The 17,249-nt window shown below is 33.9% G+C and overlaps 2 protein-coding genes and 1 non-coding gene across 10 annotated transcripts in view; 2 read left to right on the top strand and 1 right to left on the bottom strand.

The window, feature by feature from the left end:
• The window catches only part of LOC126732493 (pheophytinase, chloroplastic), a 101,528-nt gene extending 97,148 nt beyond the window's left edge, over positions 1 to 4,380 (top strand). For all 8 annotated transcript variants that reach the window (XM_050435392.1, XM_050435393.1, XM_050435391.1 and 5 more), the window contains exons 3-7: positions 1 to 139; positions 915 to 1,085; positions 3,056 to 3,296; positions 3,674 to 3,765; positions 4,000 to 4,380. In XM_050435392.1, the coding sequence (XP_050291349.1) occupies positions 1 to 139; positions 915 to 1,085; positions 3,056 to 3,296; positions 3,674 to 3,765; positions 4,000 to 4,273 (917 nt within the window). In that variant the 3' untranslated portion in view covers positions 4,274 to 4,380. The remainder of the gene's footprint in view (positions 140 to 914; positions 1,086 to 3,055; positions 3,297 to 3,673; positions 3,766 to 3,999) is intronic.
• LOC126690678 (U4 spliceosomal RNA) lies at positions 1,861 to 2,006 on the top strand. Its single transcript, XR_007644715.1, has one exon. It is a non-coding gene; the product is annotated as a U4 spliceosomal RNA (small nuclear RNA).
• A 9,120-nt stretch (positions 4,381 to 13,500) lies between the features above and the next one.
• On the bottom strand, positions 13,501 to 16,980 carry LOC126689797 (TMV resistance protein N-like). The gene is made up of 5 exons (XM_050384976.1): positions 16,975 to 16,980; positions 15,596 to 16,747; positions 15,193 to 15,471; positions 14,239 to 14,712; positions 13,501 to 14,133 (listed from the first exon to the last, which is right to left on the bottom strand). Exons 1-5 carry the CDS (start codon positions 16,978 to 16,980, stop codon positions 13,501 to 13,503), a joined length of 2,544 nt encoding a protein of 847 aa, XP_050240933.1.
• Positions 16,981 to 17,249: the final 269 nt, after the last annotated feature.

The raw sequence follows: 17,249 nt of genomic DNA, 5'->3' as shown, positions 1-17,249 counted from the left end.
GGGTTGAGAGATTGGAATTCAAGCCAGATGGGTACAATTTTTGGACATGGCGGGGTCATAGAATACATTATGTGGTGCAAGGAGAAGGGTTTCCCATTGTTCTTATTCATGGCTTTGGTGCCTCTGCATTTCACTGGAGGTTTGTTTCTTTTGATGCCCATGTTCTCATATTCCGTTTAATCTAATCTTATGTTAATCCTGATGATATATTGTGCCTTCATGTCAGTTTCATATTTCATCTTATTCACCACTACTGTGAGTATCAAGTCCTAAATTATGAAACTGTTTTCAATTTGAAGTTCCCGTCCATCTCCGTTATTCATATTTCATAGCAATAATGGAGTTGAGAAAAGGGTTGTTGACAAAACTTTATGCTTCACCTATGTAATCAGTTTCAATTTTCTGGCAATTACTTTTTCACCCTAAGTGAAGCTTTCTCCCTCTACCCTGTTCAATGGCTGTCAATTTGATTTATGAATAAGCTCTAGGTGAAATGCAAAGTTTTAATTAATGGTGTTTTTTTTTTTTTTTTTTGCTCTGTCACTGCCAGAATAAAGTGAATAATAGAGTTAAATTGAAACAATTTTATAAATTTGGGACTTTCGTTGACAGAATTAAAAATCTAGGACCTAATCTTAAACATGATATAAAATTTGGGATTTTTATGTTATATTTTACCTAATAATTTTTATATTACTAATTGGGAGGTGGATTCTTAGGTACTATCTTATGTCACTTGATAGACGATTTTGGTTGGACCTTCATTCTAGAGAAAATGGCTTTGGATTTGTTTAGCTGTCTGGTTGTGATACCTAGTTTATCAGCCTATGTGTACGATTTCTTTCTCAAAAAAAAAAAAGAAGTTTATCAGCCTATATGTATGATTTAATTATTTCCCTTATCCATGTGTGCAGGTACAACATACCTGAGTTGGCCAAAAAATTCAAGGTTTATGCCATAGACTTGTTAGGGTTCGGGTGGAGTGACAAAGCACTTATCGAACACGATGCCATGGTATGGAGGGATCAAGTAGTGGACTTCTTGAAGGAAATAGTGAAGGAGCCAGCAGTTGTAGTTGGAAACAGGTAATGACCCAAAATAAGTGGCTATTTGTTGTCTCTACACTTCATTTATATGTGATGAAGTTTCACCATAGCTTGATATCTTGGGTTTTAGGGATGAAAATTTCTTGCAACTTGAAATGCCTCTGTTTCACTTTCAGCTTCAGGAGTGAATTTAGGATCCCTAGAGTTCTCCAAACTAGGATTTCCTTTTATATCAAATATTCTAAAGGCTACTCTACATTTTGAGTTTCCTTATTATTTTGAGAATACACGGACATTTCATTTAGGGTGTCATACCCATGTCATACCAGTGTCGTACATGCCTTTTCATGTTATAATTTTTCAAAACTTGCTCGTGTCTCTGTATCGTACCAGTACCCGAACCCATGTCCGTGGCCGTGCGTCCTAGTTATTTTCATTATTATTTTTTTCCTTTGGTAGTTGAATGAATTGCAGTCTATTAATTCTTCTTGAACTTTTTTGTCTACTGCAGTATTCTAGCTTGATTTTCAGTCTGTAAACATGAGTATCAGCTTACAACTGGAAATAAAGTTAACTGAGTTTCCTTAATTGAATCATCTGGTCTGATCTCTCTTTTATTTTGCTTTCGTACATACCTAATTTTTCTTTGATATTTTTTCAACTTGATTGTACTTGCCATTTTTACTCTATATGTGCTTGGTGTGTGGGCTGAGGTGAGAAATGTAAATGATTAGTAGGTTGCTGGCTCTTGTGACTGCCACGTAAATTCCATAAGAAAATGCAATTTTTTTCCCCTTGAAAAAGAAAACAAAAACTCTTTACGCTTGGGCCAATGATTCAGCTAGTGAGGGTCTAACCAAGGCGCATCTACTGCTGGTTGAAAAATCTTTCCAAAACCCTTCTTAGGCCTGGGTTATTTTTCCTTTGTTTTCAGATAACTTATGGCCAGATGATAACTGCATAACTGCCATTGTCTCATTTTATGCACGGCTTTGTATTTATGGCTTACGCCTCTTTCAATGAGTTCTAACACAGTGTAAGCCTTCTAGTTCAGTGCATAGTATTTATGCCTTGCTCAAGTTTGTTGTATGCCTAAAATGCAATCTCTACTTTATGCATATCATTGTAGTGCTGCCTCATTTGTGCCCACATTTCTGCTTGATGTGCCTGTAGAAAAATTGCTACAGGCAGACACCATATGGAAAAGGACTTCTTTCTTCTTCATTTTATTTTATTTTTTTGGGAAAAGGGGGGCGGGAAGGAAAATGGCGCAGCAAAGCAGGACAATAGCTAAATGTTTAAAAATCATATTATGAATACAACTTTAGAGATCCATAATATTTGGATTTTTGCATTAATATGTAATTTAAAGTAACCTCTTTTGTTGATTGTTTTGAACAAAAGCTACCTTCTTTTTACTTTATTATGGATTTATGGATTTTTTTTTTTGTCTTCTTTTTTTAAGCTGAATGAATTATGTGTCATACATAATTGAATGAATCACATCCTTAGAAACTTTGGTGAAAACAAAACTCCTTCAATCTATATATTGCTTATTTGTCCTGGGGCAAATTATACTTTTCCATCCTAAACTACCCGATTACACTTAACCCCCTGAACTGTTGAAACACACGATTGCCCTACAAAGTTAACTTTGCTTCAATGTCCCCCCTGAAGTCTTGTTTGGTGTGAAGTCTAATGAAATTTGACATTGAAAGACCGATTTACCCTCTCTCCAAAACATATAGTTGAGGGTTAAATTGGTCTTTCAATACTAATTTCCATTAGAGTTAACATCAAAACAGACGGTAGGGGGTTAACTGAAACGTATTTTTTAAATTGGGGGGGTTAATCATGCGCTTCAATAATTCAAGAGATTAAGTGTAATCAGGGTGATAGTTTAGGATGAAAAAGTTTAATTTGCCCTTTGTCTTGAGTGGAACAATGATGATTTTCTTTAAGATGTCATGGCAAATAATAATTATGTAAATCATGGTAATATTTTTCAGCCTTGGCGGCTTTACTGCTTTGGTTGCAGCAGCTGGGTTGCCTGAGCAAGTTGTTGGAGTTGCACTACTAAATTCTGCAGGACAGTTTGGAAATGCAAATGGTAAATCTAATGAGTCTGAAGAAACACTCTTGCAGAAGGCAATTGTAAAGCCACTAAAGGAGATTTTCCAGCGTATAGTTCTTGGATTTTTGTTCTGGCAAGCAAAGCAACCAGCTCGCATTGAATCTGTCTTAAAGAGTGTAAGACACTTGCTACCTAATTTAACTACAGTTTTTCTTCTTAATGCTTCATGGGTGTTTGCGAAGCTTAAGTATATTTCTGTTAGCATTAGCAGGATGTCAATTATATATTCGGGATTAAATGCTGATTTCTTTCTGATATGAAACATGAATGCTTAAACATATATTGTTATGAATGAGTAAAGATGCTTATTCTTGCTTCAAGCATCATATTTTGTACCTTAAGAATTGAATGTATATTTCCCATCTCCTAATGTATTCCATGTTGACAATGTTATGTGCCCGTTGAACTCCCTAAAGTCATGATAAGCACCCTCTGTTTATGATTGTTCCATGGCTTTGTACATTATGTTAAGCTCGTTTTTTTTCCAATACAGGTGTATATAAATTCCTCCAATGTGGATGACTATCTTGTGGAATCAATAACAAGGCCAGCAGCTGACCCTAATGCTGGAGAAGTTTATTATAGGTACTTATGAAATATGCTCATCCACCTGGCTTCCATGTTTGTTTAGATAGTAGTATTGGATTAATAAGAACCTCCCCGGCATGTAAGATGATGTCCATTTTCTTTCTTTACAATGAATATGAAATTGTAGTTTAGGTCTGCTTATAAAGCAATGCTGATTAAAAGAACGATTCAATTGGCCTATAAAATTCTACCCACATTTATTTTATTCTGTATTCTCATTGTTGTCCACAGGTTAATGACAAGGTTCATGTTGAACCAAAGCAAATACACTTTGGATGGTGTCTTGAATGAACTCTCTTGCCCACTGTTGTTGCTGTGGGGTGACTTAGACCTGTGGGTCGGTCCTGCAAAGGCTAACCGAATCAAAGAGTTTTATCCAAAAACGTCTCCCGTAAACTTAAAAGCTGGGCACTGTCCTCATGATGAAGTTCCAGAGCTTGCCAATAAGGCTTTGTTGGATTGGTTGTCAGGACTAACACTTGAAGCCTCCCCCCAGTCGTTGTAACTTTGTTTAAATCTAATAGAATTACAACTCATATTTCCCTCAAGGTCTTGCTTGTAAAATGATTGTAAATGCATTCATTATAGTGCTTGGTTCAAGCTTGCTGTGCAGGTTGCTGGGTTATTTTCATTACGGGGGTCCTTTAATACAAAAGTGATAATTATGTTGATCTTTTTCTCTTATTTTTTTAAAAAATTATAATAAAATCAATTTTATTGATTTACAAAAAATATAAAAATTTCAGGTATATTCTTGGCCTTGGGAGATTTGGTTAGATCTGTTGGTGTGTGTTCCAAACATTGACCTAATCACATATTGATTAGCAGTGTGCTCGTACGAGTTTATACACTATTGTGGGCTTCGTTTGGTGTCTTTAGATATGAGGCCTAGATGAGGCGTGGGTCTCCGCATGTGTAATGCGTGTCCCATCTTGTCTGGTTGCTTGTGACCATTGGGTTTTTGGCACTGCTAGTGTTTAGTTTTTTTTAAACTAATCAATATCTTATTATTTTTAACCAAGTCAATGGCTTGCTTAACACATCATTAGACCTTGTCTGATCAGCTTCTTTTCTCTCTCCAATAGTTCTATATACCTTCTCTCCCACATAGATTGATCATCTCTCGAGTAAAAACACATCATTTGATTATTTTTATCTTGAATGAAAAGACTTTATAGAAGGTTGTTCTTGAATCTTGGTGTGTGAAAGTATGTTCAACATGAAGGTTAGTATTATAGTCTAATCTTGGGGGTTGACGGTCAAAAAACCATTTCATATTGAATTTTATTTTGGGTGGCATAAATCAACTTTCAAAGACAATGCATTCGTGTAATTCTATAGTTAGTGAGATTTTTCATATAAACTTGATTTTTTTGTTAAATATTTTGTACATTGACAAAAAATCACCAACAACATCAAAACCTTGAAAAAAAGAGAGAGAAATGGCACTACCCTCCCCACCCCCCCCCCCCCCCCCCCCCTTTACAGTACAAATTAGTTGGATTGTTGAAAAAGAAAAAAGAAATTGTTAGGGCAGTAGAACTGCTAGAGGGTATAGATTTATATGTTGTACTAATAGAAACATTAATTGAGTGTCATAAAGATAAATCTTGAAGGAACTAGGAAGTTGGTGTAATTTACCCTAAAATAAACCTATAGTAAATAGTGTACATGTATATGTTGTGGAACATAAGCAAATTAAATTAGAACAGTTGGAGGCTGTGTAATTCACGATGGAGATAGGCATAATAGAGATTGTGTTTTAGGAAAATTCACTGAGCATAATTGCTGAGCTGAAGGAGGAAGGAGAAATGGAGAATGTTGTTAATACGAATGGGGGTGTAACAGAGAATGCAAAAAGCATGTCAATGCACATGGGGTGATGCAACTTCAGCCATATAAGAAGAAAAGACAACAAAGCACCATGTCCAACACTAACACAATTTAAAAGTGTGGCTAGATGAGATCATGTTGAAATTTTCCTTTGCGTAAGTTTTGTCAGAATAATAAGTAAATACTCGGACAGAAAATATTTGTCAGAATAATAAGTAAACACGCGGAAAAAAAGTATACACTCAAGTAGAATATAATTCTAAACAAATAGAATTTTATTGATATTTAAAACATTACACACATTATTGCTACAAACCCCACATCACTCTTACTTTTTATTTCACTTATCACTTGTTGGATACTACACACTTATTGGATAGCGATGCATAACCAAACGAAGCCTTATACTGAAAACTTATACTGTACTAGACTAAGGAAAGGGGACAAAAGAAAGACAAGTCATTAACCCCTATCACCAAAAGTTGACAATGTTGCATGCATGGAGGAAGAAAAGTCAAACTGCTCTAATCCACACACGTTGGTCATGCATTACCCATTCCCACCTTTTCACAGATGCAAAATGGTTGAAGAAGTTATCACTGGCCTAATGCTAGAGTTCGTGATGACTCTTACAGATCATATAGATTGTATTGTAGAAAAGATCAAAATAATAATAGATATTAATTTAATGGAGTGGAACTCTGAGATTCTTAAAAAAAAAAAAAAAATTAGAACGGTTGGAGGTCAGCAGTGCTAAAAATAAGGATGAGATGTTGTCCATTTGGACAAAGGAAACCAGAAGGATGAGATGTTGTCCAAAAAAAACTTGAAAAAGTCCAACATAGAGCCATTCATGTAGCCTTCATTATACTGGGGGACTTGGTAGGAATCTATAAGGCCAATGAAGTTAATGTTTATGTACTTAAGGAACTCCGGTTTGTTTGAAACTGAGAATTACCCAAAGATAGTCCAATCCATTTCATTTGAAATTCTCTCTCAATGCCTCTAAAAAGTAAGATTTTGATAATTGGAGGGACTGGATACATTTGAAAATACACAGTGGAGGAAAGTGCAAAAACCAGACACCTGAGTTTTGCATTAGTCAGAGAAAAAGCTTCTAATCCTAAAAATTGAGCATATGTTTTAGAGAAAAAGCTACCAATTATTCCATTACAACATATTTTATTGCCAATAATAAAAATTACCCTTCCAGTTGTAATCTCCATTCAATGTACTAAACGTGCCTTAAAAGTACCAATTAATCAAGCTACTAGTCACTCATTTGTTCCTCCTAAAATACCAGTTAATCAAGCTACCAATCACTCATTTGTTCCTCCTACAGAAAAAGTGATTGATAATCACTTCACACAACAAATGGAAAGGGACATGCTACAAGCTCTTTGAGCCAGTAGCATCTGGAATAGGTTCTACACCTAAAGAAAGCTCACCCTTGCCACAATTAATCTTCAAATTATATTTTTAGGTCTCTAAATATTAGAGTAGTTTTATATTCATCACAGCCTTTAACTTAGACGTCCTCAATAACTTATTGGAAACAGCAAATAGTCTATTTAGTGAATGTTTTGGAGCTTCATATATTTGCAGACCTTAACAACATTGAAGCAGATGCTCTCAACAGACATTCATTAGAAGCTGCATGATACAAAATTTTGGAGCATGTTTATGAAGTTGCTTCAACTCCTATAGCTCTATAGGAACATGATAGGTCACATTACATTATAGCATACATTTGAAATACAATTCTCACACAAAGAATGATAGATCAGATCATGAAAGATAGACTAATGGTGTCATTGAATTTGTGGAAGCTTATGTCCTGATAGACTACAACTACATTAGTTATCAATTGACTAAAATTAGGGTAGTTTTATATTCAACTGGCCTAAAATCATAATTAGCTATCAATTGACAAAAATCATAATCTAACTACAACAAAAACTAAAGATGACTCATTTTGTTTTTTCCAACTCCTATAAATAAAAAATTATTTCTCCTTTCCAATGCTAAGACCCACTGTAAACATGAGTCAAGCATGGCTCTACTTGGAAACTGCTGCTCGGTTTCAGTCCCAAGCTCTGAAGCTCAACAAATTCCTCTTGAGTTATCTGCCATAACTGTGAACGAGAAAAAGACAGTAAAACAAAGACACAGAGAGAGAGAGAGAGAGAGAGAGAGAGAGAGAGAGAGAGAGAGAGAGAGAGAGAGAGAGAGAGAGAGAGAGAGAGAGAGAGAGACGCATGTGTCACCTTACTTACAGATCGAATCAGTGGCCATAAATTTTCCGGTAGCAAATTTAGGTGCCTTTGATGGAGTAGTAGAATTCCCAACTAAACCATCAGACAATTCATCTCACTTGGGAATTTCAATGGAAGATTACATCAAGCATTGAGGAGCTTCTGCATATTGTAGGCATAACAGTTTTAGCCTTTCCATTTTTCGTAATTGAAAATTTTAGCTAATAAGAATAATCAAGAAATAGGACTTATCAAAATTGAAAATCAGGTTCTCAACTGTGGCATAACAATTTCAATTGTGTTCCTCTTTTCAACAGCAATCTTCACTAGTGGTACTTAGTTCTCATTGTATTACTTCCAATTCTAAATGGACATTTTAGATTTTAATTCCAACTTCCAAGGTTGTCTTTATCGAAATCTATTGGTATCTTAAGTCAAAGACATCAGTGCTTTAAAATGACTTCACTAACAAAAGCAGAAAATTTTAGCAAGTAATAATTAAGCAAATTTCCATTACATTACCTGCAAATAGAAAATTCAAGAGCATGAAACACTCAGGGTCCAAAAGCCCAGCGGGTAGAGAGTGAGACAAACTTGCAAAATTATATTGCAATTCTTAACATAAAGGGACCAACTCCCAACAAAATCATTTTGCAATCAAATAAAAAAAAAACAAGAAAAAGAAAAAAGTATGTAATATCTGAGTCTACGTAAAAGGAATTTTAGTCATAAATGATGCAATTTTCATGCCCCACATAGCTAATGGTCAATATGTTTATCGTGAAATATAAAGCAAAAAATCAACCAATATTGCGGTAAAGCTTTTCTTTATTTAACTATAGGAAATGGATGTTATACCTGAAAATGAAGCGGATATATCTTAGAAATTTATGGTACACCATAGATCATCATCTTGACATTTGAAACTCTAATTGAGAAGAGTTCAACAAAGAAGAAAAGTTAGCCAAACATGCAGTGGATCAAAAAGCTACAAACATCTATCTAAGACATTATATTGGACAAGAAGGTCTAAGACAATTAACAACACAAAATCCTCATATGTATGCTTAACTATATTGACATTGGACAGGTCTTCTAGGATTGTCCCTGAAAATATTACAAACTTAGAAAAATAAAGGGAAAATCAGGAATGGAGGAAGGTTTTTTTGAAAACAAAATCCCCAAAGAACAAATCATGTAGTTCAAGGAAAAAAAGTCTCAAGGACTATAAAACTCACTACCTCCTCTAAATCATTACCATCAGAAAAATCCTGCTAATTTCAAGATAATTGAATCTGCCTCATTTTGAAAGCCCAGATGACCTATGATGAAAATGAAAAGGTGAAATAAGAAATAACAAAAACTTTACAAGTATGGACTTCATAGAAGCACTATCTGTAGCTTACCTCACAACATGTTTAATCCATGACAAGGATTTGGAGCAGCTTTGGTGGTATGTAAAGCAAGTCCAGGAAGTACTATATGTATGTGTGTTCGTGTGTTCGACTATATGGAACAAACAAGAATGCTATCAATTGCTTCCTGCATCCGCTATGTCACTCCATCTTTCTTAGTACCGTCTATAACGATAATGATTGATGAAAAAATGTCAATTGGTATTTTTTTCTTATCCTCAAATCTTAAGTTTTCTCCATCTCAAATAATATATGGTTAATCAACTTGCTAATATAATTATTTATTACAAACAAGTGATGCATCTCAAGGGCAATGGTAGTTTGGCCTGATCGCAATTCCACCCTTGTGGCATTTATCAAGAAAGAAAATTCTATTCTCATGGTAGGAAAGAAAAGCTTTTCTACAAATTTTTGGCTAAGGATTAAGTAATTGACCATCAATCTATAAGAAGAGTGCACACCATAATACTAACAAGGTACCTATGTAAAAAACAAATAGGGCATGTGTGTATGTGAGAGTGAGATCACTTAATGCATCTTTCCTAAAATTTGTTTCTTCTAAGTGAACAAAATTTAGAAAGTTTAACCACCAAGGAGAACAACCATCTAGAGATAAATTTATTTATTTGAACAAAAAACTTGAGTAACTTGGATATAAGGTTTTACCTAGCTCAGTAAGAGGTTAAGAATTGTGGAACCAGAGAAATTATTAGCTGAAGCTTGAAGACTTCTATGTCACAATGGACAATGCTTGCATAATTGCAACAGTAAAACTTGACAGGAAACTAGAATCCTTGACTCCTTGTATGGAAATTCTTCCAAGTTGAAACTAGTGCACATAGGCCTGGCAAACGTGATAAGAAATTTTTAAATAGCATTTAATGAGCAATCATTTATGAATAGCACAAAAAAAAAAAAAAAAAAAAGGCATTCATACAAAATGGTACAATCTCACAAACTGACATGAAATTGTCTAAAATGATTAAATAATATGTACAAATATTATCAACAGGGCAATATTAACATGCAAAATTAACATTATAAATACTTGATATTTTAAACCAACCATTGGTTACAACATGAACAAAATCAACAAAAAAGGAAAAAGAAAAAAAGAAAAAAAAAGTGAGATAATAAAAAATATGAAATTTCCATAAGTGACCCCTTCTCCACACTGTTTTTATGTACAAGATGGTAAAAGACACACACATTGTTTATGCTAGATATAAAATCATTACTATTTTACTCATAACCATTATTTACCTACCTTTGTACTATGTATTCCAATAACAAGGCGAATTCTCAAGGTAATACACTTAAGAAACCACAAATCAATGTTTTGTACAAATCAAATGCTCAGAGTGAAATTAGTAAGATAGGCCACAGATTCTTAGAAAATTACTATAATTAAACTCAACATAGTAATTGAATAAACAATGATCAAACAAAGCTTCAACCAAACTATTTGGGAAATTGGAAGCAATCCAATTAATTTATTTCGAAAGATATGCAAGCAGGAAAGAGATGAAATGGGTGTCCATGGCATCCAAGTTACCTCCAAAGAATTTGAATAATTTGGTGGATCCATAAGATATCCAAAGGATAGAAAACGTGTTCACAGTTGCTAATAATAATAAAAACATTTTCTTTTTAGGTATAGAGATTCATTCTAATGTCTCAAAAATAAGCACATCACATATCATAGAACAAAGACTTACAATTGTAACGATTGCATAAGTACAAAGTACATCAACATAATAAGATACATTCAAAACAGTCCTAAAGGATAGAAAGATCAATTTTAGGCAAAAAAATTTGAGGACAAAGGAGTCTCATTAGCAGCCATAGTTGTTATCCCAATAGTGATGAAGTTGCAGCACTGTCATCCTTATTAATTCAAATATAACCAATTAATAGAAAAAAAATTACATATAAATACCTCTGGCTTGTATATAAAGAAACTCTTCAACCAATCTAGTAGAGTTATATTCTTCCATAGATCACACCCAAAGTCATTTAGGAAACTCAGTAACTCAATTTTTGGCTAACCTGTTTTGAATGACCTGCCAACCTAGAAAAGTATCATAGACTTGAAAGGTTCAAAGCAAAACCCCCCAATTCATTGTAACAGCACAAATGGTTTGCTAGACATTTCCCTGTTATTTACTTTAAACACCACTAAATACTTAGGCAATCTAGAACATCGTAGACTTGAAAGGTTAACCAATAAGAAGGATGGTTTATACACATCTTGCCATTTCAAACCTTGGTTAGAAAACAGGAAGTGCAATGAAGATTATACGCATCTTGAGTTTGTAGTTTGTTTCTTTGAGCTCAAAATTACCATTTTGTCTTTACATTCACACATGTTAAGGGACTCGTATTATTCTTCCTTTCATCTTCACTTTTATTTTATTTTTTTCAACTAAATTGTTATTTAATAAATTGTATCCTTTTAATTTAACCAACTGGAAGATATAATAGAGAAGAAACAGCATTCAAAGCAGGGCCAAACTTGGTTGTTTAAACATGATAATTCAACATCAAAAGCAAAGCAACATTAAATATTCACTTGACTTACAATGCATAGAAACTAGCTGGAGTGCCCAAGTGTAGCAGCAAAGGTTTTTTTTTTTTTTTTTTGGTAGTTAATTTTCGTATAATATTTTACTAGTTTATTTAACTTTAGTTTGATATATGATAGATTAACACCTCAAATGTAGTGACATTTTGTTTTGATAGTCGAACAATTCTACCACAATAATGGCAACATGAGCACAACAACAACAATAAAAGGTTAACACTTGACTCCAACGAGACAAAATTGGAAAAAAAAAAAAAAATGTGATTGAGGAAGAACCTCTAGTAGCAGGCCCGATTAAAATTTTCACCTGGGCTTAGACTATATTAGCTAATTAAAAGCCCGGTTCAAATGAACCAGTTCTGAAGTGGAAAAAGGGGTACGAAAATGTGTCATTCATTTGCCACGGCTACTGATTCTACTGAAAACTACAGCCTGTAGGCCTTTTTACTCTCCTCTAAAAATAGTTTGTTAATCTGAACGATCACTCAACTTATCATCTATGATTTGTAGATTTCTATCCTTCAAATTTACCCATTGCTCTCATACAGCAATAGCATGCTGTATTTTCATTATCATCTATGATTAAGATTTATTATCCATCAATTCCAACTGTACTAGAGAGGTATCATCAATAAAAATAGAGGAGAGAAGAAAATAACAAGGGCAAATGAAACTGCGGACCTAAAGAAGGAGACAAACCTTGTCATAAAATGCAAAAGAAGTTGAACACTCAAACGGAAACTACAAAGGAGAGAATAGTTTCAAGGCTGTGCTCAAATGGAGGCATATTTCTTTCAAATTCAATCAATATGTTCTTCTCTTCTTCAATGGTGAAGTCAGATTGGAGTCAGAATCATTGTCAACAAAGTAAGTCCCATTGAAGATGAACCCATATCAAACCCCTCATAACAAACATAGTAACTCCATCTCCATTATATGCTTGATTAAACTCTTTACTTCTTCATACAGTCAAAAACTTATAGTCATATGCCCTGGTGTATCCTGTTAGTAATCAATACTTCATCAATTGGGTCTTTTTTTTTTTCTTTTTCCTCAAGCACTTAATCAATTTTTATGAGATGCTGTAAACTTAAATAAATGATACGATTAAATACACTTAAAGGATTGCATAAAATTCATGGAAAAGAACTTGGGTTCACTTCAACAAGCTACAAAAAATTCGGCTGTTACAGAGGCCAAGTAATACAGCACTTGGCTTGGTTTGTCTCATTCAATTTTTCAATCTCGCAATCAAATAATCAATAAAAAGGTAAGCATTCCATTTCATAGTAAAAGCTATAAAATAGCATGCCCAAGTGAGAAATAAAAAGGTCCAACCAAAACAATATAACAAGGAATTCTAAGAAGATCAATTGTTGTTGCACCAGATTAGAGATCTCAGTAATTACTAATTCATAAATGAAATGCTAAATGCATAAATGGATCAACATAGAATTTAATACTGTCCTACTTTCTAGTTTCCACAATCTCTTTTAATTAAGATGTATTTTCCTTCAATTTCAACCGTACTGGAGAGGATATCATCAATAAAAAATAAAGGGGAGAAGATATAATTAAGGGTAAATGCTACACTGCAACTAAAGAAGGAGACAAACCTTGGCATATATATATTTCCCGAATTCAATCAATATTTTCTCCTCTTCTTTAATGGTAGATTCAGATCGGAGTGAGAATCGTTGTAAACAAGGGTAAGGGCCATTGAAGTCGAAATACTAGATATTTGAGGACAACAGATACATTCTACTTTGACCCCCCACCTAATCTCACAAGGAGGGTTGTTGCGATCTGTCTCTTCGGCCCATTCATATGTAGCCTTAACGTGATTGTCATCAGATGGATTTGATTCATCCAACAGCTTCTGCAATTTGAGATGTGATCTAGAAGATATCCCCAATGTATCCTCAGAATCACGATTTAGGATAAATCGAGTAATCTCAACTTTTTCATAACCATTAATGGAGAGGTAAACATTTAAATAAACATGGTAGGAGGATAATTGCGGCCCCAGTCCAAAAGCGAAATAGACGGCAAAAACATTTGGAAATTCGCGACCAACACGGAATTCAACCACCTTGGAATTTCCAACACTTTGATGCTTGGAATTCAACCACCTTGGAATCTCTGTATACGGTAGCATATACATACGATAATCGTTAATATCCCGACGGAACAAATCTCTACTTTGAAGCTCGGGATTCAACCACCTTGGATACACATATATGTCGCTTTTTTCTCCTTCACATACAATTTCTCCAATCTGCATATAATTAGCAAATTCAACGAATTAAATTTAGAAAGAAAGTTAAAAAAAAAAAAATTTGTTTTATTTTTTATTTTTTATTATGACTTGAAAAAGAGAGACCTGATTCAATAATCTGCTTGAGGATTGTGCATCTAATGACCGACAGTGACTTGCATCTAATTTTCTTATAAATTGTGGAAGCCCCAAAATTTGTCGTAGCTGCTGGCAATTACGTATATTAAGGTTTTTTAACGTAGTAAATCTGTTTAGGCTTTCAGGGATGCTAACAATATCACTGCCAGATAGATCTAGAAGGCTCAATACGGGAAAGTAATTGGGCTTCATCAAAAATTCTAATTTGTTTCCACATCTACCGAATCTCAGTTCCCGTAACCTTTGAAACCCATATTCCGAAAGTCCATCAAAAGAATTACACGGTGGTCTCAATTTGGCACTGCCAAAAGAGAAGTGCTCAAGCATTTGCAATTTGTAGATGCTGTCTGGAAGATCCCTCAGGTTGTGGTTACCATATAACCATAATCCAGTAAGCTGAGTAAGATACCCGATTGATGAAGGCACCTCTCTGATGCCACTCTAAGATAAATCTAAGCCCTTTAAACGTTTCATTTCTTGATGAAGAATATTGGGGAATTTCTCAAGCTTAGAGCATCCACAAAGACCAAAGTGTTCGAGCGATTTCAACCTGAGGTTGTTTGGAAGATTTTGAAGAATCACACAGAATTCGAGGTTCCAAAACTGTAGCCTATCAAGAACTCCAACGGACTCATGAACCGTAACTAATTTATAACAACAATAAAGGTTCAAATTCACTAGGTTTGGGGCACACAATTCATGAACCGTAACTAATTCACCACAAGAAGAGAGGTTCAACGTCTCTAGGTTTGGGACACACAATTTGGGTAATTCTGTAATGAAGTCACTCTGAAGTTTCATATGTCTTAAAATATTAAATTGGAAACCCTGCAATTAAAAAAATAATAATCAAAATTTAGTTTTGGCCAACATTTAAAAAAGTTTTAAGAAATTATAATTCATAAATACTAATAATCATACCTGCTCGAATATTGTCTCCATTCTAATGTGAATACTCCAACTCATATTGAGCGCAACAAGCTTTTGAGGACAATATTTAGATGGCCAGGAGGAAAAAGGAAATTCATGCCATTCAAATAACCGTAACCCATGAGGGAGATATTGAAATTCTCCACAAATGTGTACATTTTCAACAAAAAGAAATTTAAGATTTTTCATCCTTTCAAAAGGTTCACCCTGCAATTTCATGGTTACTGGTTTAGGTGAACGCAATATCATTGCTTGAATTTTATCAGTCCCCTAATTGAACAAAGAATAAAACAAATAAGTTCGATTATATAATTTTTTTAAAAAGCATAAAAATAGGGAAATTTAAACAAAAAAATATTTGGAAAAAGGAAAAGTGAAGTAAAAGAACTTGTACCGTATTTCCAGTTAGCACTTCATAAGCATCCTCATAACACCATATCCTACTACGATTTTCAGGGTTTTCAGATTCTTGTTGAACGATTTCCTTGCCCATTTGTTGTAACAAGTCATGCATCGATAATATGCCACATCGATCAACAGTTATGAGACACTTATCAATAAGTTGGCAAATACCATCACGTGGATATAAATTGCAAGTTTCTAGTATATCTATAACGTAATCCTTCCCAAATCCCTTGAAAAAACAAGCAACATAGAGAAAAATATCCTTTTCAGTTTTTTCCAATCCATCATAACTTATTTTGAGCTTTTCTTGAATTTTTTTGTGAGGAATGTTTTTGTACTTTTCTAATGCATTTTCCCATTTATCTATACTTTTTCCGCACAAATAAGAACCTATTATTGTTAGTGCTAATGGAAGACCATTGGCATAATGTATAGTTTGCTTTGCAACTTCTAAATAGTCTTCCCTTGGTTTATTCATTTGGAAGGCGTGCAGACTGAAGAGTTTATACGCTTCACATTGATTCAATTCCTTAACCCCATAAACTAGATGATCTTTTCCAAGCGTGGTTAGCACTTGTTTGTCTCTTGTTGTTATAATAATTCTACTTCCTGAACTAAACCAATCACATCTTCCAAGCAAATTTTCTATCTGGTTCGATTCATCCACATCATCAAGAATTAAAAGAAGCCTTGTATGACAAAGCCTACCCATTATCAGTTCAATTCCTTGGGAAATATTGTCCACCTTTAAATATGTGTCTTGTAATATCTTAGAAAGAAGTGTCTCTTGTAGTTGGATTATGCCATTTGTTGTCCATGACCTTTCTCTAACATTCTCTAGAAAGCATCTCTTATCAAACTGATAAAAAATTCTATTATAAATAGCTTTTGCAATTGTAGTTTTACCTACTCCCCCAAGACCATGAATCCCTAGCATGTGAACACCATTTGAATTTGTATCCAAAAGCAATTCTATCTCCTTCACACGAGAATCTATTCCAACTGGATATTTAGCGACAAATAGTTCTGTCCGATTTGATATGCTACTTGATATATTTTCTATAATTCTTTTGATAAATTGAGTTTCGGATTCAAAGCAACTGCCAAGCACAAAAGCATAAGAAGCATTTGATGTGTTAGACTATACGAAAATCTATACTATAATATATATATATATATATATATATATATAAAATACTCGAAAAGTTTTATTTTTGATTGACCTTGTAGAATTTTTTTTCACACACACTTACGAGTTACGAGGCCACACAATTTAAATGCAATTATATATATATATATATATATGTATGTATGTATATATTCATATGAATTTTGGTCATCTCCTAATTGTAAGTGGTGGACACTCACTTTCATATGAATCTTCCACTTTTCTATATCACCCACAATCAACCCTTTATAGTTGTGGTAAAAGTTGTGTTCCTAAACTTTTTCCTCAATTAAATTAAGCACCTAACTTATGAAATGCTTTCTCCCACTTTTCACTCTTTTCCCCTTTCCTCAAATTTGTTCTCAATATTTTCCTCTATAGTAATGTTTATTTATTTATTTATTGTCTTATTCTCAAATTGTTGCTTGGTAAGCAATTAAGGATGCGATTATGAGATTTTCTCTCCCTCCTAGCA

This window comes from Quercus robur, chromosome 6, assembly GCF_932294415.1.
Source record: "Quercus robur chromosome 6, dhQueRobu3.1, whole genome shotgun sequence".
Classification (NCBI taxonomy): Eukaryota; Viridiplantae; Streptophyta; class Magnoliopsida; order Fagales; family Fagaceae; genus Quercus; species Quercus robur.
Note: the sequence above shows the minus strand (reverse complement) of the source record. Positions and strands in the feature narration are given on the sequence as shown.